The sequence below is a fragment of the Anolis sagrei genome, chromosome 6 (assembly GCF_037176765.1).
Source record: "Anolis sagrei isolate rAnoSag1 chromosome 6, rAnoSag1.mat, whole genome shotgun sequence".
Classification (NCBI taxonomy): Eukaryota; Metazoa; Chordata; class Lepidosauria; order Squamata; family Dactyloidae; genus Anolis; species Anolis sagrei.
This window is the reverse complement of record NC_090026.1, coordinates 26,742,979-26,770,716: the sequence shown is the minus strand read 5'-3', so window position 1 is coordinate 26,770,716 and position 27,738 is coordinate 26,742,979. Positions and strand designations below refer to the sequence as shown.

The following is a 27,738-nucleotide window of genomic DNA, read 5'->3' as shown; positions in this document are numbered from 1 at the left end:
ACCTTCCTGCCAGAGAGGTAGCTATTGATCTACTCACAGCTGCATGTTTTTGAACTGCTAGGTTGACAGAAGCTGGGGCTAACAGCGGGATTTCACGCTGCTCCCCGGATTCGAACCTGTTCAGCAGCTCAGCGATTTAACCCGATGCGCCACCGGGGGCTATATATATATCAAAAGCTGGACTGATTTGAAGAGAAAAGACATCCCTATGGATGGTGATGACATCCCTTCTCCAGCAGATCGTAGATTCATAGATACATGATAATTCAGATAACCTGAACTGGAGCCATATAGGGTTTTGTAAGTCAAACCAGCATTTTGAATTGTCCTTGGAAAACATGTTGGCAATCCATGCACACAGCAGTTTAAGAAATTTAGTTTCACTTTTGTTCTTGATCTGTTTTTCCATAGTGCAAGTTAATTTTTTACAGAAGGTCAGGTTAAATGTTCTTGGCAAGAGCTTGAAAGGACAGAACAGGTTTCTAATCTTACTGCCTTGATCAATATAGATGTGGTGTTTGTTAAATAAATTTGCATTGCTCCCACAGAGTCAAGAAAACAGTAAAACACAAAAGCTGATTGGTTATGTCTGAAAGAAAAGGCAAATTCTGATTTATTTATTATTTACTATATTTATATACCACCCCTCTCAGCCCGCAGGCAACTCGAGGCGGTTTACAGTCGGCAATCCATGCCCCACAACATAAAATATATTCAAACACATTACATATAATATAAATATGTATAATATACATGTATAATATATATGTATATAACAGAGCGACATGTGTAAACTTTTATTGCCGTTCTCTTTGCATCATCTCTAATGCTGTGATGAAAGAATATTGTGTGTCGGTGATAGCTGCGATGAGAGTGGGTACCATCTGTATAGTTTATTCTGAATCCTCGTCGTGGGTCAATCCAAGTTGTTTTGGATCACTTGTACATGTCTGGCATGTGATGGGATGAGCTGTTGGGATGGGTTTGCAAGACTTTACTTGAACTTGCACATGTGCCACATCAATATTTTTGCTGACTCCTCGGACTGTGGCACTTCGTTTTTCCCCGTTGCGATACCTACGTGTTGCTGTAGCAGTGAAGGGAACATCTGCAGTCATCTTCAAGGCTTCCATTGTCACCTCACACTCATGATTTGGTGGGACTTCTACTTCCACAGTTAGAGAATGTGTGACCGATTGCCTCTGTGTGAAGCCCTGACTCCAGCTGATGGTTGTTTCTGCAGAAGGGGTCCACCCTAAACTTAATCCTTCAATGATTTTGGCAGTCAAGGTAGTGCTCACAGCCACTTTGAGGGAAATGCTAAAATCCCAACGATGCTCGGAAGTCACAGTCCTGGATAAGGTGGCTGTCTTCTTCACAACCTTCCAGTTGTTATTGGTAACTTGGCTGGAGGCTAAGGTCACACTCTCCCTCTTATATATTCCATTCTCCATCATGTACTTGACATCGTAAATACTCTGAGAGAGATAATCTTTATTCACTGTCAGGACCTCGTAGCGCAAATACAGATATTCCCAACCGTCAATTCCTATAAAGAAAGCTTTAACGGGGCCAGCAACCTTCCCTAATCCATACTTATTTTTGGCAAGGTAGACTTTGACTCCTGGGCAAGTGTTTATGGAATTGGATGGAACGCTACCCAAGAAACCTCCTTTCCACTTCAAGGATTCAAAATCATTTTCATTCACTAACAACCAGAACTTATCACTTTTGTGTTCTTTGCCTTTGTAAGGATAGAAGCAGAAAGCACCCCGGTCTGGGCTATAGAAGCCAGCTTCACAGTTGTTTTCGGAGCAAGGATATTCCGTCCTCTTGGCATAGCTGTTCCAGATGGACACAGCTCCCTCAGGGATAGACTCCTGAAACTCTACCCATTTCAGGCTTGTATCATCAAATACATCACTGAATCTTTCTAGAGAGCGGGTGTTTCTCTTTAGGTTCAGAGCCTCTCCGCTGCCATTGCCTGGGACTGAAAAAATGGAAATGAAATAGAGAAAAAAGAAATAATATTAGGATTAGTGGAGAAATCTGGTCCATGTAAGCTGTTTTGTTGCTTGAGTTAGAGCAGCACATGTCTGCTTCCAATAGAAGTCGAAGCACAGTAGCCAAATCTTGTTGTGGTTAGTGGCTTGCATGTTGGTGAGTAGTGAATTTGATCTAGGTTTTAGTGAAAATTTTAAGGCACTGAAACTATTTTGGGATAAGGTTTAATAGCTTGGAGAGTCACTTTAAAGACTGAAACCCAGAATGGATTAATACCTGATTGACCTGGGGGAGGCAATAGTTACCAGTGTCAAAAGCCAGTTTATGATTGGGTTGATGTGAGTTTTCCAGGTTCTATGGCCATATTCCAGAAGCATTCCCTCCTGACGTTTTGCCCACATCTATGGCAGGCATCCTCAGAGGTTGTGTGGTTTGTTGGAAACTAGGCAAGTGAGGTTTGTATATCTGTGGTATGTCCAGGGTGGGAGAAAGAACTCTTGTCTGCATGAAGCAGGTGCGAATGTTGCAACTGGCCAGCTTGATTAGCATTGAATGGTTTTGCAGCTTCAAGGCTTGGCTGCTTCCTGCCTGAGGGAATCCTTTGTTGAGAGGTGACTAGCTGTCCATGCTTGATTTTTGTCTGGAATTCCCCCTTTTTGGGTGTTGCTCTTTATGTACTGCCCTTATTTTAGAGTATTTTTAAATACTGGTAGTTCATTTTCATGGTTTATGATTATTATAAGACAAAAAATGCTGCAGATTGGGGCAATCATCGAGTGTTTGTTTTTGATAAGACTTTGCCAACATTTACAAGTTCCTTTATAATTGAATGAAAACAATTGGAGATTTCGAAAATAATTGATAGGAACTGAAACTGACAGATGTATCCATCCGGGTTTTGGCTGGATTGCTCAAGACTGAGCCAATCGTGTTTTAATTCCTGCATTTTCATGTTTGTTAGTGCTGAACTGTGATCGCCACATTTTTTCTGTGGATCTATATGGCAAGCAGGGACAAGATATGTATTGGAGTATTAGTATTCTTACCAACATCCTTGGAGGCTGCTTGAAGCAGGGAGACCACCAGCTGTTGCTGCATCACAGCATAGGATAGTCCAAAGTTGGCCCAGAGAGAGCAACTAGAAAACATATTCAAGGTTACTCACCTTGAAGGCTCTTTTCCACAGTTCTCCTTAGGACCGTGAGATTGGCATTCATCCCATTGGCCCAGGACTCATTCACAGTCAGGTAGACAAAGAGAACCCAGAGCAGTAGGTGATGCATCTGAAATAAAAGGTGGGAGGCCAATTCATATTTTGGAAAAAAATATGTTTGCTGTGTTTTTTACCAGCCTTTCCTCAGCCACTTTAATTATTAAAGATGCCCAATGTGGAAATGACAGAGGCAAAGAAGCAGGCAGAACTTTTCCTGATCCATTTGTATTTACATAGGCTTTTCTGTTAAAGAGAGATCCAAAGTTAAGTGTCCTATCACCTGAAAGAAATCCCACTGGAGCATTGCAGCTCACAGAAATAACTGGGAGTTACCGTGGACCGTGCTCTGACCTTTCAGCCAGTAATGAAAGGACCAAGGCAGTGACATCTCCGGCCCATCCCCTGTTTGGATATCAGCCAGTATGTCAATGTATTAAATCAAAAAATAGTTTTCTAAGATCTATAGAGATACTCTCAGGAACACCTCAGCAAACAAGAGTCCAAAAGTGGCAGGTTAAAACCCGGAAACTCAATCAGTGGCTGATACCAAATGAGAGACTCCTTCCTGGGCACACAGAAGACTGGGTGACTTGGAAAGCGTGGAACAGGCTGCGCTCTGTCACTACAAGATGCAAAGCCAACCTTAAGAAATGGGGCCACAAAGTGGTGGAGAAGAGTGTGGAGAAGAGCAAACCACAGACCACTTATTACAATGCAGCTTGAGCCCTGCCACATGCATAATGGAGGACCTTCTTATAGCAACACCAGTGGCCAGTTACTGGTCAAAGGACATTTAGCATAATGCCAAGCTTTTTAAAACTGTGTTTTTTTAAATACATTACAACTGTACCCTTGGTTTGCTTCTGATACAATAAATACTTGGAAGTCTCATAAACTCAGGCACAATGAGAAAGGTGCTAAAACCTTTGAGCATAAGCTATTTTGTAATAACCATTATTTTCATAAGTCAGTTGTTAATTTTTTTTCTCTTTGAATTGTAATCCTAGGATTCAGCCTATCACTATCCTGGAACAGAAATGGTTTCCCAGGGAAGCTGGTCAATGTTCCCAGTTCTCACATCTCCTTATGCAATTGGCTGATGGAAGGGTCGGTCAGAGACAGTTGAGAGAGAGAAGTTGATGGTAAGGACAGAACCACCATGGTACACAATACCATTGGGATGGGAAACATGCATCCTTACAAAGGTTGTTGGATAAGAAGTCCAAGACCCTAATGGTGAAGAATGCTGGGAGTTACAATCCATCCCCATTTCACAGGCTACATGTTTTCAACCTTGTTTTACAACAATCCACAAAAGGCTTCACAGATCATTCCCAAACACATAACAACCAGAAGCACTCACATGTCTTGCAGATGACCAATGTGCATGGAAATGATGTACATGGCAAGGCTCCAGCTTCCATCAGCACCATCTGGTTGTGCCACCAAAGATAGATGGAGGAGTTATAGCTTAGCCCCTTCTGTAGGGCCACAGGTTGTCTAGCCCAGCTGGTGGGTTTTAAAGCTAAGCAATGATGGGAACATGACTCTATGGAAGTCACACCCAAGTGGAGCCATGTTCCCATCATTACTTAGTTTTAAAACTCACCAGCTGGGATGGAAAACTTGTGGTCCAGAAGGGCCTAAGCTATAACTCCTCCATCTATCTTTTGTGGCAAGACCATATGGTGCTGATGGGAGCTGGAGCCTTGTTCACACTACAGAGTTACAGCAGTTATGAATCCATTGTAATGGCTATGGCTGCAACTTAAGGAATTCTACAATTTGTCATGGGCTTAAGTTCTGGTGGAGCTATCTGACAGAGAATTCAAAGTATGTCCTATACTACCAATTCCAAGATTCCATAGTGTGGAACCTATGGGAGTTGAAAGAGAGATTGTGATGCTATAATTGTGTAGTGTGAAAGGGACCCTGTGCATCTTTATCTTGGAATCAGTCTCAAAAGAAACTATGAAACCTATCCTGAGTTTGGGCTAAATTTACCAGCTGGAAAGGACCATAGTGTGGACACTGTTAGAAAAATGGCAAAGATCAATAAACAAAAACCAATCACCAGTCATTTCCTCTCAGCAATCTAAGTGTGGCTGATGGCTTCCATAGTGGAAAAGTAATGGATTTGCTTGAGGTTTTAGTCTGATGTTATGTAAGGTGCTGTCCCCCCAAATAACAAGAAATAGTACCTTCAACATCAGAATTAAACATGGCAAGCACCAGTCACCTTGAATACATGCAGTGGTCAGCTGTAGGCTAGAGTTTCCTGTTTACATTGAGGATAAGAAGTCAGTGGCACTCACAACCAATCAACCTGGCACTGTTGGAGGCAGCTCACCTTGAAACTGGTAGATGTTCCTTCGAGATTGGTCCTGGTCTTCTTGCAGGGCACCTTTCTTTTTGTCTCTTTATATATAGACAAGATATGAACATGAGTGGTCTGGGAATGGGTGACTTATTTCCTCTACATCACAATGACTTGTAAATAATATTTGGAATTTCCCTTTCTGGTATACATAGGGTCCAAAATTGTGTTAGGAGGAGATAGTCCTGACAAATTCCTAAATAAAGCTTTATTTACTGCTCAGTGCAAGCATCATCTCTCCTTCACCCTTTCCAGAATTGCAAATGGAACCAATGAAGAGAAACAGAAATATTTTCTGGAAAGAATTCACCTTCTAAAAAGAAGCACCGAATGCATTTGACACCACTGTAACTGCCATGGTTCAGTACTATGGTATCATGGTTGTAGTGGAGTCCCCGGTGGCGCAGTGGGTTAAACCCTTGTGCCGGCAGGACTGAAGACCGACAGGTTGCAGGTTCGAATCTGGGGAGAGGTGGATGAGCTCCCTCTATCAGCTCCAGCTCCTCATACGGAGACATGAGAGAAGCCTCCCACAAGGATGATAAAAACATCAAATCATCCTGGCGTCCTCTGGGCAATGTCCTTGCAGATGGCCAATTCTCTTCCACCAGAAGCGATTTGCAGTTTCTCAAGCCGCTCCTGACATGACAAAAAAAATATGGTTGTAGTCACGAAACCACAACTCTCATGGTTCCAAAACATTTCACCATGACAGTTAAAGTGGTGTCAAACTGCACTAACTCCACAGTATGATGTATACCCTTGAAAGCCCATAAACCTTTGGTCCAGGCTATCTGACATAGGGTGCAGATAGCTTGGAATTAACGCCATTTGATATTACTTTAACTGCATCTCTTCTATGCTATAACATTCTGAGATTTGCAGTTTTTTGAGATACTAGCCCTCTTTGGCAGAGAAGACAAAAGACCATGTAATGCTACAAGTCCCAGTGAAAATGCTAACGGGGGCTGACTACAAGGAACGTACAACTTATCAGCCAGTGGACCATTTCATAGGTCCACTGGCTGCCAACATGTTTTCCAAGGACAATTCAAAGTGCTGGTTTTGACTTACAAAATCCTATATGGCTCCAGTTCAGGTTATCTGAATTATCATGTCTCTTTCTATGAATCTACGATCTGCTGGGGAGAGCGTTCTATTGGTCCCACCACCCACTCAAGCACACTTGGTGGGAACGCGAGAGATTGGGCTTTTTCAGTGGTTGCTCCCAGGCGGTGGAACTTCCTTTCAAGAGTGACAAGGATGGTCCCATCCCTGCTGGCCTTCTGCAAGCAGGTCAACACCTCTTCTGCCAACAGGCATTTGGAAAAGGCTAAGAGGCAGGCTAAGGGGCAGGCTTTGGATGGGGGGCGGCGGATATGAGTTTTAAAGGCCATTATAGTGTTTGTATTGTATTTTAATTCTGTTTTTACCACACTGTTACTATTTAATTGTTTTTTTAAAAAAAATTGTATTGTACTTTTAAATTTGTCTAGTGTGGGATTGTTAGCTGCCTTGAGTCCCCATGGGGAGAAAGGTGGGGTATAAATAAAGATAAATAATGATAATAATAATAATAATAATAATAATGAAGTATATTGAATATGGGACCCAAATTCAAACCTGAAATACATTTATGTTTCATATATACATTATACACATAGACTGAAGGTAATTTTATATATGGACATTTGCAGGGAGGTGTGAAAATTTTGTCCATTGCGTAAAACTGTTTCCACTCAAATGGGCATTACCCAACCTGCTACGTTGTACGATTTCCAATAACTTCGTTCTATAAGTAGTTTTCTACTTGTTATTGCAGTCATACGACAGTCAGGAGACTCCTATCCTCCATGATATTCCATCTCATAAACATGACATGGCAATTCACTCTAAAGTCTGCTTGTGGAGAAAAAAGTGGGATATAAATACACATAACAAATAAACATAATAAACGTAACAATAATTCTGCTTTGTGCATTATGATACAAAAAGGTGTGTACATTTAATCAAGCATTGTGGAGGACATTGGCTAAGCTCCAACATCTGCACTAGCATTTTGGTGTTAATGTATTCCATAGGCCTGTTTGATCAAGAAAAAATTTGTTTCTAAATTCGATTCTTAATTGGGGTGTTTTTTTGTTTCGATATTAAAAATATTTACAAAACTTTCCAAAATTTTTTTTTGTTATTTACAAATTTTCGTTATTATTTACAAAACATTTTAGAAAAAAAAATTTTCTTGATCAAACAGGCTAAGTGTGAATGTTGCAGTAATGGTCACCTTGATTAGCATTGAATGGCTTTCTCCCACCCTGGACATTCCATAGATATATATTAGATGATATATAACTCACCATTTGCCTAGTTTCCAACAGACCTCTGAGGATGCCTGCCATAGATGTGGGCAAAATGTCAGGAGAGAATGCTTCTGGAACATGGTCATACAGCCCTGAAAAGTCACGCAGGAGCCAGAGCCGGATGGCGCGCGGAGGCCGCTTGTGAGCGCGCGCGCGCCATCCAATGGGCTCCGGAGGAAGAGGAGGAGCCAGAGCCGGATGGCGCGCGGAGGCCGCTTGTGAGCCCGCGCGCGCCATCCAATGGGCTCCGGCTCCTGCGCCCTCCTCCTCCTCCTCCTCCTCCTCCTCTTCCTCCCAGCTGGGAGGAAGAGGAGGAGGAGGAGGAGGAGGAGGGGGGCGCAGGAGCCGGAGCCCATTGGATGGCGCGCGCGCGCTCACAAGCGGCCTCCGCGCGCCATCCGGCTCTGGCTCCTGCGCCCCCCTCCTCCTCCTCCTCCTCCTCCTCTTCCTCCCAGCTGGGAGGAAGAGGAGGAGGAGGAGGAGGAGGAGGAGGAGGGGGGCGCAGGAGCCAGAGCCGGATGGCGCGCGGAGGCCGCTTGTGAGCGCGCGCGCGCCATCCAATGGGCTCCGGCTCCTGCGCCCCCCTCCTCCTCCTCCTCCTCCTCCTCTTCCTCCCAGCTGGGAGGAAGAGGAGGAGGAGGAGGAGGAGGAGGAGGAGGGGGGCGCAGGAGCCAGAGCCGGATGGCGCGCGGAGGCCGCTTGTGAGCGCGCACGCGCCATCCAATGGGCTCCGGAGGAAGAGGAGGAGCCAGAGCCGGATGGCGCGCTCAGCAGCAGCCTCCATGCCATTAACGAGCGGAGCTTCAGCTCGTAAAATACATGGGGCTGCTGCTTCAATATTTTTAAACCCTTCCGGGTTTAAAAATATGTTTTGATATCGCTTCGGATATGCAAAAAATAACGATTTTAATACGAATTAACGAATTAACGAAACGAAACCGACAGGCCTAGTATTCCAGCATACATATTCTAGTGTTTGGGTGGCATAGCTCCTCCGGGTCCTGGGCAACTGAAGTAACTGTTATTGCATACATTCCAGCTGTCATACCACTTTTTGACCTACTTTTACAATGTCCTAGTCACACTCACTTTACACCTCTCTACACCTCCTTCCTTAGTTTTACTACCATTTCTACAGACTTGAAAGTGCAAAAATAGTTTGCACTCAATTACAGATTGAGTGTCACTTATTGGGTCCCAACTGGATTTCAGTTTTTTTTAAAATTTTGTAAAACTTGCATATACACAACGAGATATCTTGGAAATGGAACCAGAGCATAAATACAACATTCAAGTATGTTTCCTGTAAATGTTATACATACAACTTGCCCACCCTTGCTGTAGATATTTATTTGCTTCTTGTTTGAGCTGCTTTCTAACACTTCATAGGTCCAGCTAACTCAAACAGACTGGGAAAGCATTTTTTGTTGGTTTCTGCAATATTTTCAGTAAAAAATGAAAGGAGATTCCTCCAGGAGTCTGAATCTTACTGTAAATATTGCAAAACCGATGAAAACTGTTGCAGTGTGTGCTGCCAGTGTTCAGAATTTCATGCATCCCATTCCTTCTTTCCTCCCAAATGGTTTTCAGTTCTCTCTCCCAACAATCCATGAGAACTGAATGGTGCATACCCAGTCCACATAGGATGGAAAAATTGGTAGCTGCTATGTCAGTGCTCTGTCACTTCTCCAAACTACAAGATTTCCTCTCTTCTAGTGATTCCTTCCTCTTGTGTGGTAGGGTGGTGCTGTTTTGATTTCATAAGTGAGAGTGACCAGTATCTAGTTTGGGAGTGGTTGCCTTTCAAGAATATAGAAGTTGGTGTCAGCAGCTTAGAGATGGGTTTCCCCATAACACTGTACCTCATGTTTAAAGCAAAATTGGAAATCCCATGGCCCTTGTTTCACTTCCACTATCTCTAAGTAAACACTGCTCATCACAAGATTTAGAACTCAAAGTATGAGCTGATAATGTGCTGTGTGTGTGTGTGTTTTTTTTAATAGCTGCCCTAAGACAGAAGGGGCGTCACTGTCAGGGGCCATTCTTTGGCTTAAAAATGTCTTCAGTTTTTAGGACTTTAGATGGGATCTATGTGCCATTTGAGCAACACAACTGAATTTGGTTGATTAATTTTAATTAAAAAGAGAGCAGAGGGTTTGAAAACAGGTCTGGTCACTGGCAATCCTCACCCCACTAAAAGGAACTATGTAATATTTGTATTTTCAATCTTATTATTCCTATTTTTGCAACTCAGCATATAAATAAATGTAGGCAAATCACATGGGCATTTGCATCCCCTTTTTGGGTTATCCATAAGCAACCACCTCATGCACACCACATCTAGATGTTAAGATTCTTTTGCAGTTATGAATTGTGAGGAAACAGAACGACCACATATTTCAAGAAGAATTAGAGAAGGAAAGCCTTCAAGGAAGATCCACCTCAGAGACTGAAGAAAGAAAAGGCAGAGCAGGCCAGGAATACTAGATTAGGAATCCTGGAATTGCTCTTCCTCTCACACTTTCCTTCGCTATCTGTTCTCAGATTCTCCTCTACTTAGTTTTGTTCTTTCCAAAGCTTCCGAAGGCTGAAGAAAGCAGGACTGAAGTCTCCTGTCATTCCTATTTGCTTTAGGAAAACCATCAATTTTCCTTCTGCTTGATCAGTTCCCAGCATCATTTGGCACCTGCCAGCAAGGGGTTAGAAGGTTGGCTCTGTGGTCCAACACAACCAAGTGCTCCCTTACACTCAGATGGGTCCTTACTTCTGAATGACTCTCAGTCCTCCTTCATAGGCTCCTTCTTGCTGAGTCCCTCCCTCCCTCCCTCCTTCTCTTTCCATATCCATGGAGCATTGGGGCAGCTTTTCTACATCCCTTCATGAGTTTCCTTTGCCCACCCCAAAACATCTAGGACTTCTATGGTCAATGGTGCTCTTCCCTTTTTCAAAGCTGGAACTTTTCTCTCTTCATGACATTTGTGTCCCTTGGCACTGCTGATGTTCAGTCAATGTTGACAACTGAACAGAACACCATTAGTCTTTCTTTTGGCCCATGCCATATAGCTGCTGTGTCAATATCACTGACATGTAGGTGGTGTGAGGCAAGTGTCCAGCAAGAATTTATGAATCTAATCATTGTGCAATGAATACTTAAAAGAGTGCAACTCTTATATCTGTGGGACCTTCACAAAGCATGCACATAGTATAGAGGAATATATTTTGTTTAGAAACCTTGAGCACACTGCCAGTTGAAATAAGACATTGGATTGCTTGGACTGTGAATCTGCTTTTCCTTCTGATGAATCACCTGTAGCCCTTATTCAAGATGTGGAATTGAATAGTACCAAAGAAAGAGTTGCAGTGCCAGGTTCAAATATTGTTGGACTGCCCTCAGCCCTAGTCAGCATAGCCAATAACGAAGAAAACAATCCACTGAAGGGCCACTCAATCCCCACACTTGCAATGGATCTTCAGTTCTGATTGACTTCTCCCACTGATTTTGATGGCATCTATGCGCCATTTGAGCAACACAACTGGATTTAGTTGATTAATTTTAGTTTCAGCTTTGAGAACAAATACTCCCAATACAAGTCTTATTGCAATAGATGGCATTTATTTCCAAGTAAATGTATTCAGGATCAGGAAGCATATTTATGTTGTGTTATGATGAAATAGAGGAATAATCACTCTTCCTTCTATTGAATAAAGTAGATTCTTGTATATCAAAGCTCAGCCCTCACCCTCACCTCACTTGTTGTTCTTCATGTTACCCAGAGGAACGTTTTATTTTCTTGATTTCTGCTCTAGGACAATGAATGGCCAGGGAATAGCATAGAGGATTATTAATATGTGCCAATGACCTCTGAAAGGCATGGCTCTGCATTTGGGATGGGCTGGCACTGCTTAATTTCTGTGTGCACTTGTGCCACAACATCATTGTCGCTGACCCCTTGGACGGTGGCACTTCGACTCTCTCCATTATAATAGTAACGAGTAGCTGTGGCAGTAAAAGGAATTCTTGCCCTCATTGTTATGCCCTTCATTGTCACTTCACAGCTCTGCTTAGGTGGGACGTCAACCTCTACAGTTTCACTATACTTGACCGATTCACTCTGTGTGAAACCTTTATTCCAGTTGTAGGTTTTCTCTGATGAAATCCCCCATGATGTCCCAATAACTTCAGGTATCCCCACTGTTATAGTACTGCTCACACTCTGTGAAAGGGCAATTCCAACGTCCCAGCGATGTTCAAAGGTTACAGTGTTTGATAAGGTGGTGGTCTTCTTCACTGATTCACAGTTATTGTTGGTGACTTTGGTGGTAAACAAGGTCAGGGCATGGTTGCTATATGTCCCCTGATCTTCCTTGTACCTGACATTGTTGATTGTCTGAGATCGATAATCTTTATAAACAGTGAGGACATCATATTCTTTGTACCAGTATTCTTTACCATTCCTTCCAATGAAGAAAGCACTGTGTTGGACAACTACCTTTCCTAAGCCAAAATGATTTTTCCCCACATAGACTCGTGCTCCTGGGCAAGTATCAATTGAATTATGTGGAACATTACCATGAGAACCATATTGCCATTTCAAAGATTCAAAGTTGTGTTCATTCACCAACACCTGGAAATTAGAGGTACTCTTTTCTCGATTGCTTTCAGCATAGTAGCAGTAAGGACCACGGGCTGGACTGTAGTAACCAGCTCCACATCCTCCTTCCCAGCAAGGGTATTCCCACCTGTTAGCATAGCTATTCCAGAATGAAACTGCATCACTGGGAGCAGATCCATAAAACCAAACCCACTTCAAGGTTGTTTCATAGAAAGCATCATTACGTCGACTGTTTCTGGTCTGGTTCACTGCAGAACTACTGTCTTCGTCTCGGACTGAAAGTACAAGATAAGAAAGAAAGAAAGAAAGAAAGAAAGAAAGAAGTTAAGAGAAGGATCTTCCAGATTAGTATAAAGAAGCATGAGTTATCTAGCAGTTTGGCTGCTTGGATTTTTGAAGCTGTTGTGACAACTGTACTAGAGCTCTATTAGAGATATTTTTAAAAAACAATTTGGAGTGAAGAATTTGGCTTGCTGAAGAGATCCTATGGTTTGAAGGGAAAATATACTCATCTTTGAATTTTGAGTTTTTAAATTATAAAGTACAAAAGTATAATTTCTCTGATTTACTAATGCACTATGGTACTGTAAGTCTTGGGGCACTTCTACCTTAATAACTTAAGTCAGTTTCAAACCAGTATTGTAAAAAGTGGTTTGACTGTGTAGACCAGGGGTCCTCAAACTTTTTAAACAGAAGGCCAGGTCACAGTCCCTCAAACTGTTGGAGGGCCGGATTATAATTTGAAAAAAAAAACATGAATGAATTCCATATCTTATTTGTAGTGCAAAAAATACTTAAAACAATACAATAATTAAAATGAAGAACAATTTTAACAAATATAAACCATATTAGTATTTCAATGGGAATGTGGGCCTGCTTTTGGCTGATGAGATAGGATTGCTCTTGTTGTTGTTGTTGTTGTTGTTGTTGTTGTTGTTGTGTGCTTTCAAGTCATTTCAGACTTAGATTGTCCTTGAGTGAGGGCCAAGTAAATGACCTCCGAGGGCCATATCTGGCCCCCGGGCCTTAGTTTGAGGACCCCTGGTATAGACGATTACATTGGAAATCCTAAAATCAGTTTGAAGTCTGGATGGTGATTTCAGTAAACATAGATCACTAATATGCATTAAGAGTTTTTTTTTTCATGCACTTTCAAGTTTTTTGTCTAGCCTCCACACTCTGAAGCTAGCTTAGGACTGAAAAGAAACCTTTTTAAGGACAAGGAATAAAATGTTGTAGCTGGTTTCTTTCCCTACTCCCTCCCCACCTAATTTTCCACATAAACCAGTTTTTAGGTGTTGATGATTGAGAGTAGACTTCTGAGGATCATTGTTTGGGGGGGGGGGCTACTGGGGGTTGCTCAATATTTGGCCTCCAATCCTGCCCCTGCCTCAGTAGTGCACTGAGATTTTGTGACAGGTTTCTATAGGGGTCCCTTCTTTATCTTGGTAAACCACCAGTCACTGGCTGGATGAGTTATCTTTCATCACCCCATGATTAGATCAGGAGACAAATCATAGACACAACATTGTGGCTATATGTCTTCTCTAGGGACCTGTATTACCTACCAATTGTCACCAGAGGACCTTTTTCTACAGTTTTCTTCAGTGATGTGAGGACACTTTCCTTGCCACTGATACAATGGTAATCCATCAGAGAAATGAAGAGAGCACAAAAGAAAAGATGCATCTGGAACAAAAAGTAAGAAAGCAATTGGGAACAGTATGGAAATCAGACATAATATGCATTTTTACCATTTTTGTTCTGATACTTTTAAAATGCACCTTACCATGTAATGGAAATAAAACAATGTCCAGATCATGAGGCACTAGCACTTTTTTGGCAAAGAAGACTAAACAACGTGCAAAACTATAATTCCCAGGATTTCATAGCACTGAGCCAAGGCAGTGGAAGTGATGTCATCCAGATATGAGATATTGACAGCTTGGTGAAAAGTGCTGTGCAAATGGCAAGGAATTACATGCAGAGAAGTTATTTCTTTGCTCTCTACTTTCCCAACAGACAAAATCTCTTAGCCCACGAAACTTCATTTGGGCCATTGTAGACCACTCTAATGGTTACAATGGAGGCAACTTACCTTGAAATCCATTGATGTTTCTTGTTGAGAGATTCTGGCTTCTGCTCCTTTCCCATCTCTCCATTTATATTTGTCAGGTGGACCTTTCCATGTCCTTGTTGGCATCATGTACAAATATTAACAGCTGTCCAATGATATAGAATAGGTTATTAATATTACTGACCTTGTTTGGGAAAAGCTATGAAGGCTGAAAATCGATCAGGAAATGCTAACCATCTTGCAAAATTCTCACATTTATTGGAACATGAAAGATACTGTTGACAAATTCATTAATAAAAGTATAAATACAAGATCTCAAAAACACCAGTGCACAGCCCTTTTTGGCATACAACAACAAAATCACATCACAGGCATATACAACAAGAGAAAGTCACAGATAAAAGCAAAACATTAATAAGAGTAACTAATGTCATGAACAAAATTTGCAACAGTCTCACAAAAGAAAGCATCAGAGTTGTTCAGAAGATATGGAAATTTATAGCACTCTTGCCATTGAGAACATGGTGATAAAATTGAATTCCTGTATTTCATTCATATATTTTCATATTTAGGTCATACAACAAACAAAGAAAGGTGAAGTGATTCAACAGAAACCAAGTCACAAGAACAAACCCTTTTAGTAAGTTACAATATTAATGCATCAATACAGTAAGAGAACCCTGTATTTCTGGGGGATGTGTTTCCCAGGTCGACCATAGTTACCTGATCCCATGGATATGACCAAATGGCAAAAAATTATGTGACTTCTGGTCACTTCGTATCATAGAGTCACCCTAGAGGATCTAGAAATTCCTGGGGAGATATCCTCTCTAGAAATGTGCTAGATCCTCCAGAGTGAAATTATGATACCTTCCAAAAGAAGCATATCATAGAATCACATGGCAGACCTAGCATATTACTAGAGAGACCATGTTCCCTAAGTCAAGCCACAGATATGGGTTCCATGGTTATGGGGGTCTTAATATACAAATGTTTAAAACAGAAATACACAGCATTAAAAGCCCAATCCTAGTAAGTTTGTAAAAACGTGATGGTGAGAGACCTGAACTGAAAAAAAAAGTTTCAGGATACTATTTGATGAGCAAGCCATACAAGCAAAAACCACATTCATATAAGCCAGACTGTTTTAGGAGGCCTGTTCTTCAAATGACAATAGGGTGTATACAGGGTATACCCAGTTTGTCCCTCTTTCCTCATGACCTATCCTTGCTTAACAATGTATCTTCAGAAACGACATGTCTTATAATGCATTACAATGGCAAAGAGAGAAGAATGTGTGCATTGTCATTGGCCAAAAACCAATGAGCCGATCCTAGCCAAACAAAGATCTTGGAGTATAAAACCTCTGATTCAAAGCTCCTTTGATGTCCACTTCTTCTTTAGGATCAGCATCATAGTTTGCAAAGTATCACTAATACTCTCAATGTCGTGGAGCTGTCGGAAGTTGCTTTGATCAATCAGTAGTTGGTTGTGAGGAGGATGATTATGTGTTCATGGTGTGGGCGGATGAAAACACGGAAAATGCTTCCCAAACACCCACTTCTCCCTTGGGAGGCTCTAAGATCGTTTCCCTCCACCCCCTGCTATTCCACTGACACTGGCGGAGATCACCCCACCACTCCAGTAGTTGTGTCTTTGGGAAGGCCTAAGTCCCTGCTCTGGGATCACTTTGAAGTCCCTTCTCAGAAGGCGACCTTGGCAGTTTGTAGGCATTGTGGCGGGAGCATCAGCAGGGGGAAAGACCTGTGGCATCTGGCAACAAGTGGCCTAAGGATGCATATGAAGAGGTATCACCCTACTGTTAAGGTTGATGGAATTGAAACCGGGAGCATCTGCAGCAGTACACAGAATAATCCTACCTCGCCTACAGGCACCACGCAGCCAACGATGGAAGCTTGGGGCCTTCCTGTGGCCAGGCTGAGATTTGGGGAAAAGGAGCCGTCCGTGAAGGAGATCACATGATGCCTGGGAGAGGTGATGGCTCTCGACCACTAGCCCTTCTGTATGGGGGAATGGGATGGCTTCCACCAATTGATGGCGCTCCTGGTATCATGATACAAGATCCCGACTTGCCAGACTTTCTCAAGAACTGTCATTCCTTCTTTGTATGAGGGATGCAAGGAACATCTGAAAACCTTGCTGCGTGCTGCACAATCCAGCCACATCCACTTCACTTTGGACATTTGGTCCACCATGGGAGGAGGCCATTCCTATCTGTCCCTCACGGCTCACTGATGGGAGAAGGAGGGAAGCCTCTTGTTGGGTCATCACTGGGCCCTGCTGGCTCTGGAGGTGATAGACAAGGATCACAAGTCCGACACCATCTGCAAATACTTGTAAGACATGATGAGGGACTGGATGCACCTTACTGCGAACTTGGGGTTCATGGTCACTGATGCCGGGAAGAATATGATAAGGGCGGTGGAAAGTGCCGGCTTTACCAACGTCACCTGCTTAGCACACTTACTCCATAACACAGTTAAAGATGGCTTTAAGGGCCCCGAAGAACACAGCACCAGCCATGTTTCGCACCTGATCAAGCGCTGCCACAAAATGAGTGGCTTTTTCTATCTTAGCACTAAGTCTGCCCATCTGCTGTGTGACAGGTGGGCCCTGGAGGGATTACCCCAACACAGGTTGCTCCAAGATATTTCCACCTGCTGGAACTCTACCTACAAGATGTTGCAGTGCATGGTGGAGCAGTAGAGGGCCATCCATGGCGTCTCGCTGTCGGTTGCCGCGCTGGTGAACAAGCTGGTCCCAAACAACCAGGAGTGGCAGACCATCTCTCAGCTGGTTGACGTTCTCAAGCCCTTCAAAAATGCCTTCAACACTCTTTCTGGCAACAGCCCTACTCAGCCAGGTGGTCCCTGTCATCCTACGGCTGAAGAGGCACTTGGAAACGCTCGGGGGCCTGAGGACGCTGCACTCCATGGCTGGGACCATGGAGTGCAGTATCCGTGAAGGAGATTACATGGTGCAAATGGAACCAATGAAGAGAAACAGAAATATTTTCTGGAAAGAATTCACCTTCTAAAAAGGAGCACCAAATGCAGTTTGACACCACAGTAACTGCCATGGTTCAATACCATGGTATCACGGTTGTAGTCACCAAACCACAACTCTCATGGTTCCAAAACATTTCACCATGACAGTTAAAGTAGTGTCAAACTGCACTAACTCTTCAGTATGATGTATACCCTTGAAAGCCCATACACCTTTGGTCCAGGCTATCTGACAGAGGGTGCAGATAGCATGGAATTAAGGTCATTTGATACTACTTTAACTGCAACTCTTCTATGCTATAACATTCTGAGATTTGCAATTTATTGAGACACTAGCCCTCTTTGGCAGAGAAGACAAAATACCATGTAATGCTATAAATCCCAGTGAAAATGCTAACGGGGACTAACTACAAGGAATGTACAACTTCTCTGTTTCAAAATCTCCACTGACTGCCAACATGTTTTCCGAGGACAATTCAAAGTGCTGGTTTTGACTTACAAAACCCTATATGGCTCCGGTTCAGGTTATTTGAATCACCATGTCTCTTTCTATGAATCTACGATCTGCTGGGGAGGGCCTTCTATTGGTCCCACCACCCACTCAAGCATCCATGAAGACTGAAGTGTGCATACTCAGTCCATGTAGGATGGAAAAATTGGTAGCTTACTATGTCAGTGCTCTGTAACTTCTATAAACTACAAGATTTCCTTTCTTCTAGTGATTCCTTCCTCTTGTGTGAGAGGGTGGTGCTATTTTGATTTCATAAGTGAGATTGGTTAGTATCTAGTTTTTGGGTGGTTGCCTTTCAAGAATATAGAAGTTGGTGCCAGCAGCTTAGAGATGGGTTTTTCCCATAACACTGCATCTCATGTTTAAAGCAAAAAGTGGAAATCCCATGACCCTTGTTTCACTTCCACTATCTCTAAGTAGCCACTGGTCATCACAAGATTTTGAACTCAATGTATGATCAGATAATGATCATACAGCAAGTTAAACATGAACCAACAATGTCATGCGGTGGCAAAAAAGCCAATGGAATTTTGGCCAGCATAAATAGGAGTATAGTATCTAGATCCAGGGAAGTCATGCTACCCCTCTATTCTGCCTTGGTCAGACCACTATTCTGGGCACCACAATTGAAGGGAGACATTGACAAGCTGGAATGTGTCCGGAGGAGAGCAACAAAAATGATCAAGGATCTAGAGAACAAGCCCTATGAGGTGTGGCTTAAAGTCCTGGGCATGCTTAGACTTCAGAAGAGAAGGCTGAAGGGAGACATGATGACCATGTATAAATAGGTGAAGGGAAGTCATAGAGAGGAGGGAGCAAGCTTGTTTTCTGCTGCCCTGGAGACTAGGATGCAATTGAACAAAAGCTTCAAACTACAGGAAAGGAGATTCCACCTGAACATTAGGAAGAATTTCCTGACTGTGAGAGCCGTTCAGCAGTGGAACTCTCTGCCCCGGCGTGTGGTGGAAGCTCCTTCTTTGGAGGCTTTTAATCAGAGGCTGGATGGCCATCTGTCAGGGGTGTTTTGCAATTTTCCTGCTTCTTGGCAGGGGGTTGGACTGGATGGCCCACAAGGTCTCTTCCAACTCTAGCATTCTATGATTCTATGATTCTTTTGCAGTTATTGATTGTGAGGAGACAGAATGAAAGGCATGCTACGGCCACATATTTCAAGAATTAGAGAAGGAAGATCCACCTCAGAGAGAGAAGAAAGAAAAGGTCTAGCAGGCCAGGAATATTAGATTAGGAATCCTTAGATTAGGAATCTCAGATTCTCCTCTACCTAGTTTTGTTCTTTCCAAAGCTTCTGAAGGCTGAAGAAAGCAGGACTTAAGTCTCCTGTCATCCATATTTGCTTTAGGAAAACCATCGATCTTCCTTCTGCTTGATCAGTTCCCAGCATCATTTGGCACCTGCCAGCAAGGAGTTAGAAGGTTGGCCCTGTGGTCCAACACAGCCAAGTGCTCCCTCACACTCAGATGGGTCCTTACTTCTGAGTGGCCCTCAGTCCTCCTTCACAGGCTCCTTCTTGCTGAGTCCCTCCCCTCTCTCCCATCCTCCCTTCCTTTTTCTCTTTCCATATCCATGGAGCATTGGGGCAGCTCTTCTACTCCACCTCTTCATGAGTTTCCTTTGCCCACCCCAAAACATCTAGGACTTCTATGGTCAGTGGTGCTATTCCCTTTCTCAAAGCTGGAACTTTTCTCTCCTCATGACATTTGTGTTCTTTGACACTGCTGATGTTCAGAGTTGACATCTGAACAGAACACGATTAGCTTTTCTTCTGGCCCATGCTATATAGCTGCTATGACCATATCACTGACACATAGGTGATGTGAGGCAAGTGTCCAGCAAGAATCTATGAATCTAATCATTGTGCAATGAGTACTTCAAAATGTGCAACTCTTATATCTGTGGGACCTTCATGAAGCATGCATGCAACTAGTATAGAGAAATATATTTTGTTTAGAACCCTTGTTCAGAGCCAATGGTTCAAATAAGATATTGGACTGCTTGGATGTGAATCTGCTTGTCCTTCTGATGTATCACCTGCAGCCGTTATTCATAGTGTGAAATTGAATAGTACCAAAGAAAGAGAGGGATTGAAAAATGAAGTTGAGGTGTCAGGCTCAAGTATTGTTGGACTGCCCTCAGCCCTAGTCGGCATAGCCAATAATGAAGAAAAAAACACTGAAGGACAACTCAGGGCAGCTCCAGACAGGTCGTTATCCCAGGAGAATCCACACTTAAAAACCGCAGGTCTTCCTGTGGGCCTGTTCACACACACCCCAGAAATGCGCATTTTCTGGGGTGGATGTCTAGACGTTCTCCCGGGACTAGCCCAGGAGAACGTCTGGAGACCCTACTCCTCTCCCCCAAAGCCCCCAGACCCTTTTGAAAAGTTAAAAAAACTTACCCAGTTTACTCCAGTATACTCTTGGAGTGGCTCTCCCGGCGCGTACAAATGATGTGCCAGGAGAGCGGTGGGGGGGAGGGGGGGGAGTGATTGTCCTCCCCCCTTGCTCTCCTGGCGTGTCATTTCAACAAGTTTTTTTACTTTTCAAAGGGGTTTGGGGGCTTTGGAGGAAGGGGGTGGGTATTCCCACAGTTAACTGGATGTAGCCCGATAAACTGTGGGAATGTGGGTTTATTTATTTATTTATTTACGACATTTATATGCTGCCATTCTCACCCCGAAGGGGACTCAGAGCAGTTTACAAGATATATACTCAGAGCAGTTTACAAGATATATACTCTTACAATATATTATATTATTAGCATAGCAAAATATCAGTATAATATATTACTATATTGTACTATATATTGTAATATTATTAGTAATATTACATGTAATATAAGATACATAATTATAATATTGTATTATTATTATTGGTATATTGTATTACATTATAATATTATAAATATTAAATGTATATACATTATATTATATTATTAGTATAGCACAGTAGACAAGGTGGAACTGCCCCTTGGCCCCCTCTCTTCTCACTCTAGCCCAGAGCAGCAGTTGCTGCTGGGTGGAGGGGCTCCCAGCTGATGGCATAGAATAAATGTGCCAAGAAGGCACAAAATAAATTCACTATCTAATTAATTTGCCAGAAACCAGGGTTTTCCTGGTTTGTGATGAATTAATTCGGAGGGTCCAGAATGCTGGATGGATAGCTCCTCCTTTATAGCAGTAGATACCGCAATAAAGGTATTGTCTGGAAGGGCCCTCAATCCCCACACCTGCAATGGAGCTTCAATTCTGATGGACTTCTCCCACTGATTTTGATGGGATCGATGTGCCATTTGAGCAACACAACTAGATTATGTTGATTAATTTTGGTTTCAGCTTTGAGAACAAATACTCCCAATATATATCTCATTGAAATAAATGACATTTATTTCCAAGTACATTTATTCAGGAAGAGGAAGCATGTTTCTATTTTGATATGATGGAATGATTACCATTCCTTCTGTTGGATGAATAATGCTCTCGTATATCAAAGCTCAGCTCTCACCTCACTTATTGTTCTTCCTGTTATCACGTTTTATTGTCTTGATTTCTGCTGCAGAACAATTAATGGCTAAGGAATAACATAGAGGATTATTAATATGTGCCACTGATCTCTGAAAGGCATGGCTCTGCATCTGGGATTGGTTGGCACCGCTTACTTTCTGTGTGCACTTGTGTCACAACACCACTGTTGCTGACCCCTTGGATGATGGCGCTTCGACTCTCTCCGTTATTATAGTAACGGGTCGCTCTGGCAGTAAAGGGAAACCTTGCCTTCATTGTTATGCCCTCCATTGTTACTTCACAGCTGTGGTTAGGTGGGACGTCAATCTCTACAGTTTCAGTAAATGTGACCGCTTCAGTCTGTGTGGAACCTTTATTCCAGTTGAAGGTTTTCTCTGATGAAAAACCCCATGATGTCCCAATGACTTGAGGTATCCCCACTGTTATGGTAGTGTTCACGCTCTGTGAAAGGGCAATTCCAACGTCCCAGTGATGTTCAAAGGATACAGTTTTTGATAAGGTGGTGATCTTCTTCACTGAGTCACAGTTATTGTTGGTGACTTTGGCAGTAAACAAGGTCAGGGCATCGTTGCTATATATCCCCTGGTCTTTCATATACTTGACATTGTTGATTTCCTGAGATCGATAACCTTTGTAAATGGTCAGGACATCATAGTATTTATACCAGTATTCCTTACCATTAATCCCGATGAAGAAAGCGCTGTTTTGGACATCTACTTTTCCTAAGCCATATTTATTTTTCCCCACATAGACTTGTGCTCCTGGGCAAGTATCAACTGAATTTTGTGGAACACTACCATAAGAACCCTGTTGCCATTTCAATGATTCAAAGTCGTGTTCATTCACCAACACCTGGAAATTAGAGGTACTGAATTCTCCATTGCCGTAAGCATAGTAACAGTAAGGACCATGGGTTGGACTGTAGAAACCAGCTGCACATCTTTCTTCCCAGCAAGGGTATTCCCACCTGTTAGCATAGCTATTCCAGAATGAAAGTGCTTCACTGGGAGCAGACTCGTTAAACCAAACCCACTTCAAGGTTGTTTCATAGAAAACATCATTATGTCGATTGTTTCTGGTCGGGTTCACTGCCGAACTACTGTCTCCATTTTGGACTGAAAGTACAAGACAAGAAAGAAGAAAGAACGAAAGCATGAAATGAACAAAATCTGGCTACCAGTATTAAAAAACTTTAAAATCATAGCAGTAAATAAAGAAAAACACTCAAAAACAGCGGAATTCGAGACAAGAAACAATTATGGCCAGCCAATTACCTTCCAAAAAACGATTTCCCTAGGCAGTAAGAAGGTAGACCTTAAAACTGCTAGGCCATTAAATTCTAATCAATGTATGTATGTATGCATGTATGTATTGTATTTATACCCCATCCTTCTCATCCCTGAAGGGGGAATCAGGGCAGCTTACAAACTATGGCAATAATTCAATGCCAGATTCAGATAATAACAATATCAATAAAACACAATATTATAAAACTGTAAAAAAAAAAACCACATACATCAATTGAAGTAGTCTTTCAAATGATTAAAACATATTAAAATATATCAAACTGACATTGCACTGAAGCATGATTACAGATTTTGCAGTTCAGTGGCTTAAACGTCTAAAACCTTAATAAATAGCAGTTCAACATCCTCAAAATATTGTCACATACAGCCCATCCCCATTTAAAATTAGTCCAATCCACCCCACACCCAGGTCTTAAGGATTTCCCAATGGGTTGATGATGAAAGATTTCCAAAAAGCTCCAGCTGGTCCAATCTATTTAGCTCAGACCAGTCCATTTGGTTTGGGAGGGGGAGACAAGGGGGTGACTTGCTAATAAAATCAATCAAGGTGGTCAATTGCAACAGTCACATTTCCCTCAAGCAGACAAGAGTTCTTTCTCCCACCCTGGACATTCCACAGATATACGTATAAACCCCATTTTCCTAGTTTCCAACAGACCTCACAACATCTAAGGATGCCTGCCATAGATGCAGGCAAAATGTCAGAAGAGAATGCTTCTGGAACATGATCATATATCCCGGAAAACTCAGAACAACCCAGTGATTCCAGTCATGAAAGCCTTCAGCAATACACAGAAGGATAAAAGTTCAGAGAAGGGTCTTTGCTATTGGTGTAAAGAAGAATGAGTTCTAGCAGTTTGGCTGCTTGGATTTTTGTAGTTGTTGGGGCAACTGTATTACAGCTCTATTAAAGATTTTTTAAAAAAAGAATTTGGAGTGAAGAATTTGGCTTGCTGATGAAATTCTATGATTTGAAGGGCAAATATACTCATCTTTGAATCATCTATAACCCGGGAACAAAAATCGTACAAGCTATGTGCATTTAAAAATGCCGGACTTTCTGGTTGATCTTGTGGATATGTCTGTCCAATGCCACCTGTATGGGCATTGAACAGACATATCCCGGGACCTAAAGGTCTGTGTGGGGACCTGCTCTCGGGTCCCAGGTTTTTTTTTGTCCCTGCTCTAAAATCTGCGATTTGGTGCTGTTTGGAAGCACTCTAAATGTTAAGAAAAATGATGGTTAGAGGTGTTTGGCAATGGAATATGCTGTCTCCGAGTGTGGTGGAGCCTCCTTCTCAGGAGGTTTTTAAACAGAGGCCAGATAGAGTGTTTGAGGACTGGGACATCCGTAGGGATACCAAGGTACTTGTTTATAAAGCTATTGTCCTCCCAATCCTGGGAAATGTGGACTATCTACAGATATCACATGCAAATCCTGGAACGATTCCATCAGTGTCGCCTCCGAAAAATCCTGCAAATCTCTTGGGAAGACAAGTGGACAAATGTCAGCATGCTGGAAGAACCAAAGACTACCAGCATTGAAGCAATGGTCCTCCGCCATCAACTCACCTGGACTGGCCACATTGTCCAGATGCCTGTCCACCGTTTCCCAAAGCAGTTGCTCTACTCCGAACTCAAGAATGGAAAATGGAATGTTGGCAGGCAGGAAAAGAGTTTTAAAGATGGGCTCAAAGCCAACGTTAAAAACTCTGGCATAGACACTGAGAACTGGGAAGCCCTGGCCCTTGAGCACTCCAGGTGGAGGTCAGCTGTGACCAGCAGTGCTGTAGAATTTGAAGAGGCACAAATGGAGGACAAAAGAGAGAAATGTGCCAAGAGGAAGGCACATCAAGCCAACCCTGATCGGGACCACCTCCCACCTGGAAACCGATGTCCTCCCTGTGGGAGAAGATGCAGGTCAAGAATAGGGCTCCACAGTTACCTACGTACCCACCGCCAGTACACTGAACTTGGAAGACAATCTTACTCGGTCAACGAGGGATCGCCTAAGTAAAGCAAGTTATCTGTTGGGAGGGCTTTGGTTATGTATTCTAGCATGGCTGGACTTAATGGCCCTTGCGGATAATTCCAACTTTGTGATTTTATCAAAACTAGAAATGGGTACCTGGACACTTCTCAACTGGTTTCTTCCCAGACTCCCTCCCTACCTCTTTTTCCACATATACCAGTTTTCAGGTCTGTTGATGATCATGGGTAGACTACTGAGGATCATTGTTGGAGGAGGGGGGGGGGTGACTACTGGGGGTTGCTGAATATTTGGACTCCAGTCCTGCCCCTGCCTTGGTGGTGCACTGAGGTTTTGTGACAGGTTTCCACAGGGGTCCCTTCTTTAGTTTGGTACACCACCAGTCACTGGCTGGACAAGTTATCTTTCAGCACAAATCATAGACAAAACATCATGGCTGGCTATATGTCTGATGTAGGATCTTCTCTACCTACCAATTGTCACCAGAGGGCCTTTTTCTACAGTTTTCTTCAGCGATGTGAGGACACACTCCTGGCCACTGATACAATGGTAATCCAGCAGAGAAATGAAGAGAGCACAGAATAAAAGATGCATCTGGAACAAAAAGTAAGAAAGCAATTGAGAAATAGTCTGGAAATCAGACATAATATCCATTTTAACATTTTTGTTCTGATGCTTTTAACATACATCTTACCATGTTATGGTAATCAAACAATGTCCAGATGGTGAAGCATTAGCACTCTTTGGCAAAGAAGACTAAAGAATCATAGAGTTGGAAGGGACCTCATGGGCCATCCAGTCCAACTCCCTGCCAAGAAGCAGGAACTTGCAAAACTACAACTCCTAGGATTCCATAACATTGAATGGCTGTTAAAGTGATGTCATCCAGAGATGAGATATTGATAGCTTGGTGAAAAGTACTACACAAATGGCACGGAATTACATGCAAAGAGTTATTGCTTTGCTCTCTGCTTTCCCAACAAACAAGATTTCTTAGCTCATGAAACTTCATTTGGGCCATTGTAGGCCACTCTGATGGTTACAACAGAAACAACTTACCCTGAAATCCATTGATGCTTCTTGTGGAGAGATTCTGGCTTCTCACCTCCCCATTTATATCAGTCGGGTGGGCCTTTCCATGTCCTTGTTGGCATCATGTACAAATATTAACAGCTGTCCAATGATAAAGAATAGGTTATTTATATTAGCGACCTTGTTTGGGAAAAGATATGAAGGCTGAAAATCGATCAGGAAATGGAAATTCTCTTTTGCTAACCATCTTGCACAATTCTCACATATATGGACCATGAAAGACACTGGTGAGAAATTCATTAATCTTCTATATCCATAATAAAAGTGAAAATATGTGTGTGTGTGTGGCTGGAGTGCCCACTTTCACAGACAGACTCCCACTTCCACAAACAGCTATGATCCTCACCTATGTCCCTCCCTCCAATGACATTGCAGGTTATAGCGAATGCTGTGAGCATGTACAACCCCTGCCAATGTCCTCCACAAACACAATATTGCCCACCACCCAAGTGAAGGCTTTCATACGGGGACAATATCATCCTAGGTTTTATGTGTTTCCTCCACCACAGACATCTCAGTGTTTCTGACTCCCTCCATCGGTGTGGAATTTGCATGATCCCACGCACTGCCTCTCCCTTAACCCTTTCCTACACTTTTTTGTGGGGCACAGCAAACAGAGTGGGATTGATCAGCAACTGAACATATTGGAGGGGTTTGGGGGCCTAACTTAACATGGTGGAAGTAGTGGTTCACCCTGCATCAGGTCAGAGTACTGTGACCCCAACCGACAATGAACCTGGACCACATTTGGCACACAGAACCCCCATGACCAACAGAAAATACTGGAGGGCTTTAGGTGGAATTCACCTTGATATGGGGGAATTGTAGTTCACTTACATCCAGAGAGCTCTGTGAACCCAAATGATGATGGATCTGGACCACACTTGGCACACATACCCAATATGTCCAAATTTGAATACTGGAGGAGTTTGAGAGAGATTGACCTTGATTTTTGGGAGTTGTTCACCTACAACCAGACAAATTGCAATCCCCACCGACGATGGACCTGGCTCAAACTTGGCACACATAACTAACTACCATGACCAACTGAACATATTGGAGAGGTTGAGGGGGAACGGATCTTCATTTTTGGGAGCTGTAGTTCACCTACATCCAGAGACACTGTGACTACCACCGATGACAGATCTGGACCAAACTTGCCACACAGAACCCCCATGAAGAACTCAATCTACTGGAGAGGTTTAAGGGGACTGACTCACTGTAGTGGGAGTTGTAGTTTACCCTATAGCCAGAGAGCACATGATGATGCATCTAGAGAGCAAACTTGCCCAACATGACAAACTGTAACTACTGATGGAGTTTCAGGGGGTTAACCTGGCATGATGTGAGTTTTAGTTCACTCACAACCTTATGCATTTTGTAAAGTAAAAAATGGACTTTTGCAAATAACCCGGGCAATGCTGGGTACCCAAGCTAGTAAAAGTATAAATACAAGATCTCAAAAAGCCCTGCCACATGCACAATGGAGGACCTTCTCACAGCAACACCAGAAGCATTCTAAGTGGCCAGCTTCTGGTAAAAGGAAATCAAGTATAAGGTCAAGTTCTTAACTTTATGTTTTTAAAAATACATTATAACTGTACCTTCAAGTCGCTTCTGACACGAT

General features: G+C 42.7%; 3 protein-coding genes across 3 annotated transcripts in view; all 3 read right to left on the bottom strand.

The window, feature by feature from the left end:
* Nucleotides 1–5,646, bottom strand: part of LOC132778053 (natterin-3-like) — a 5,919-nt gene extending 273 nt beyond the window's left edge. Inside the window, exons 1-3 of the mRNA XM_060780667.2 lie at nt 5,568–5,646; nt 3,170–3,287; nt 1–1,990 (exon numbers count right to left, since the gene is read on the bottom strand). The exon at nt 1–1,990 is cut by the window's left edge and continues 273 nt beyond it. Of these exons, the coding sequence (XP_060636650.2) occupies nt 894–1,990; nt 3,170–3,287 (1,215 nt within the window). The 5' untranslated portion in view covers nt 5,568–5,646 and the 3' untranslated portion in view covers nt 1–893. The remainder of the gene's footprint in view (nt 1,991–3,169; nt 3,288–5,567) is intronic.
* A 5,901-nt stretch (nt 5,647–11,547) lies between these two features.
* On the bottom strand, nt 11,548–14,773 carry LOC132778055 (natterin-1-like). The gene is made up of 3 exons (XM_060780669.2): nt 14,666–14,773; nt 14,136–14,256; nt 11,548–12,842 (listed from the first exon to the last, which is right to left on the bottom strand). Exons 1-3 carry the CDS (start codon nt 14,771–14,773, stop codon nt 11,797–11,799), a joined length of 1,275 nt encoding a protein of 424 aa, XP_060636652.2. The 3' UTR covers nt 11,548–11,796.
* Nucleotides 14,774–21,566: 6,793 nt separating this feature from the next.
* LOC132778054 (natterin-3-like) lies at nt 21,567–26,152 on the bottom strand. Its single transcript, XM_060780668.2, has 3 exons — nt 26,079–26,152; nt 25,493–25,613; nt 21,567–22,837 (listed from the first exon to the last, which is right to left on the bottom strand). The coding sequence occupies exons 1-3, from the start codon at nt 26,088–26,090 to the stop codon at nt 21,792–21,794; spliced, it is 1,179 nt and encodes a 392-aa protein (XP_060636651.2). The 5' UTR covers nt 26,091–26,152; the 3' UTR covers nt 21,567–21,791.
* Between the last annotated feature and the right edge of the window lie 1,586 nt (nt 26,153–27,738).

Excerpts from the sequence above, each read along its gene's own strand:
- LOC132778054 (XM_060780668.2), bottom strand. Across the intron at positions 22,838-25,492 it reads AGGCCCTCTGGTGACAATTG|TCCAAAATGGAGACAGTAGT; the intron begins GTAGGTAGAGAA and ends TTGTACTTTCAG.
- LOC132778055 (XM_060780669.2), bottom strand. The coding sequence starts at position 14,773 with ATGATGCCAACAAGGACATGGAAAGGTCCACCTGACAAATATAAATGG. Across the intron at positions 14,257-14,665 it reads AAACATCAATGGATTTCAAG|ATGCATCTTTTCTTTTGTGC; the intron begins GTAAGTTGCCTC and ends TTTTTGTTCCAG. Across the intron at positions 12,843-14,135 it reads AGGTCCTCTGGTGACAATTG|TCCGAGACGAAGACAGTAGT; the intron begins GTAGGTAATACA and ends TTGTACTTTCAG.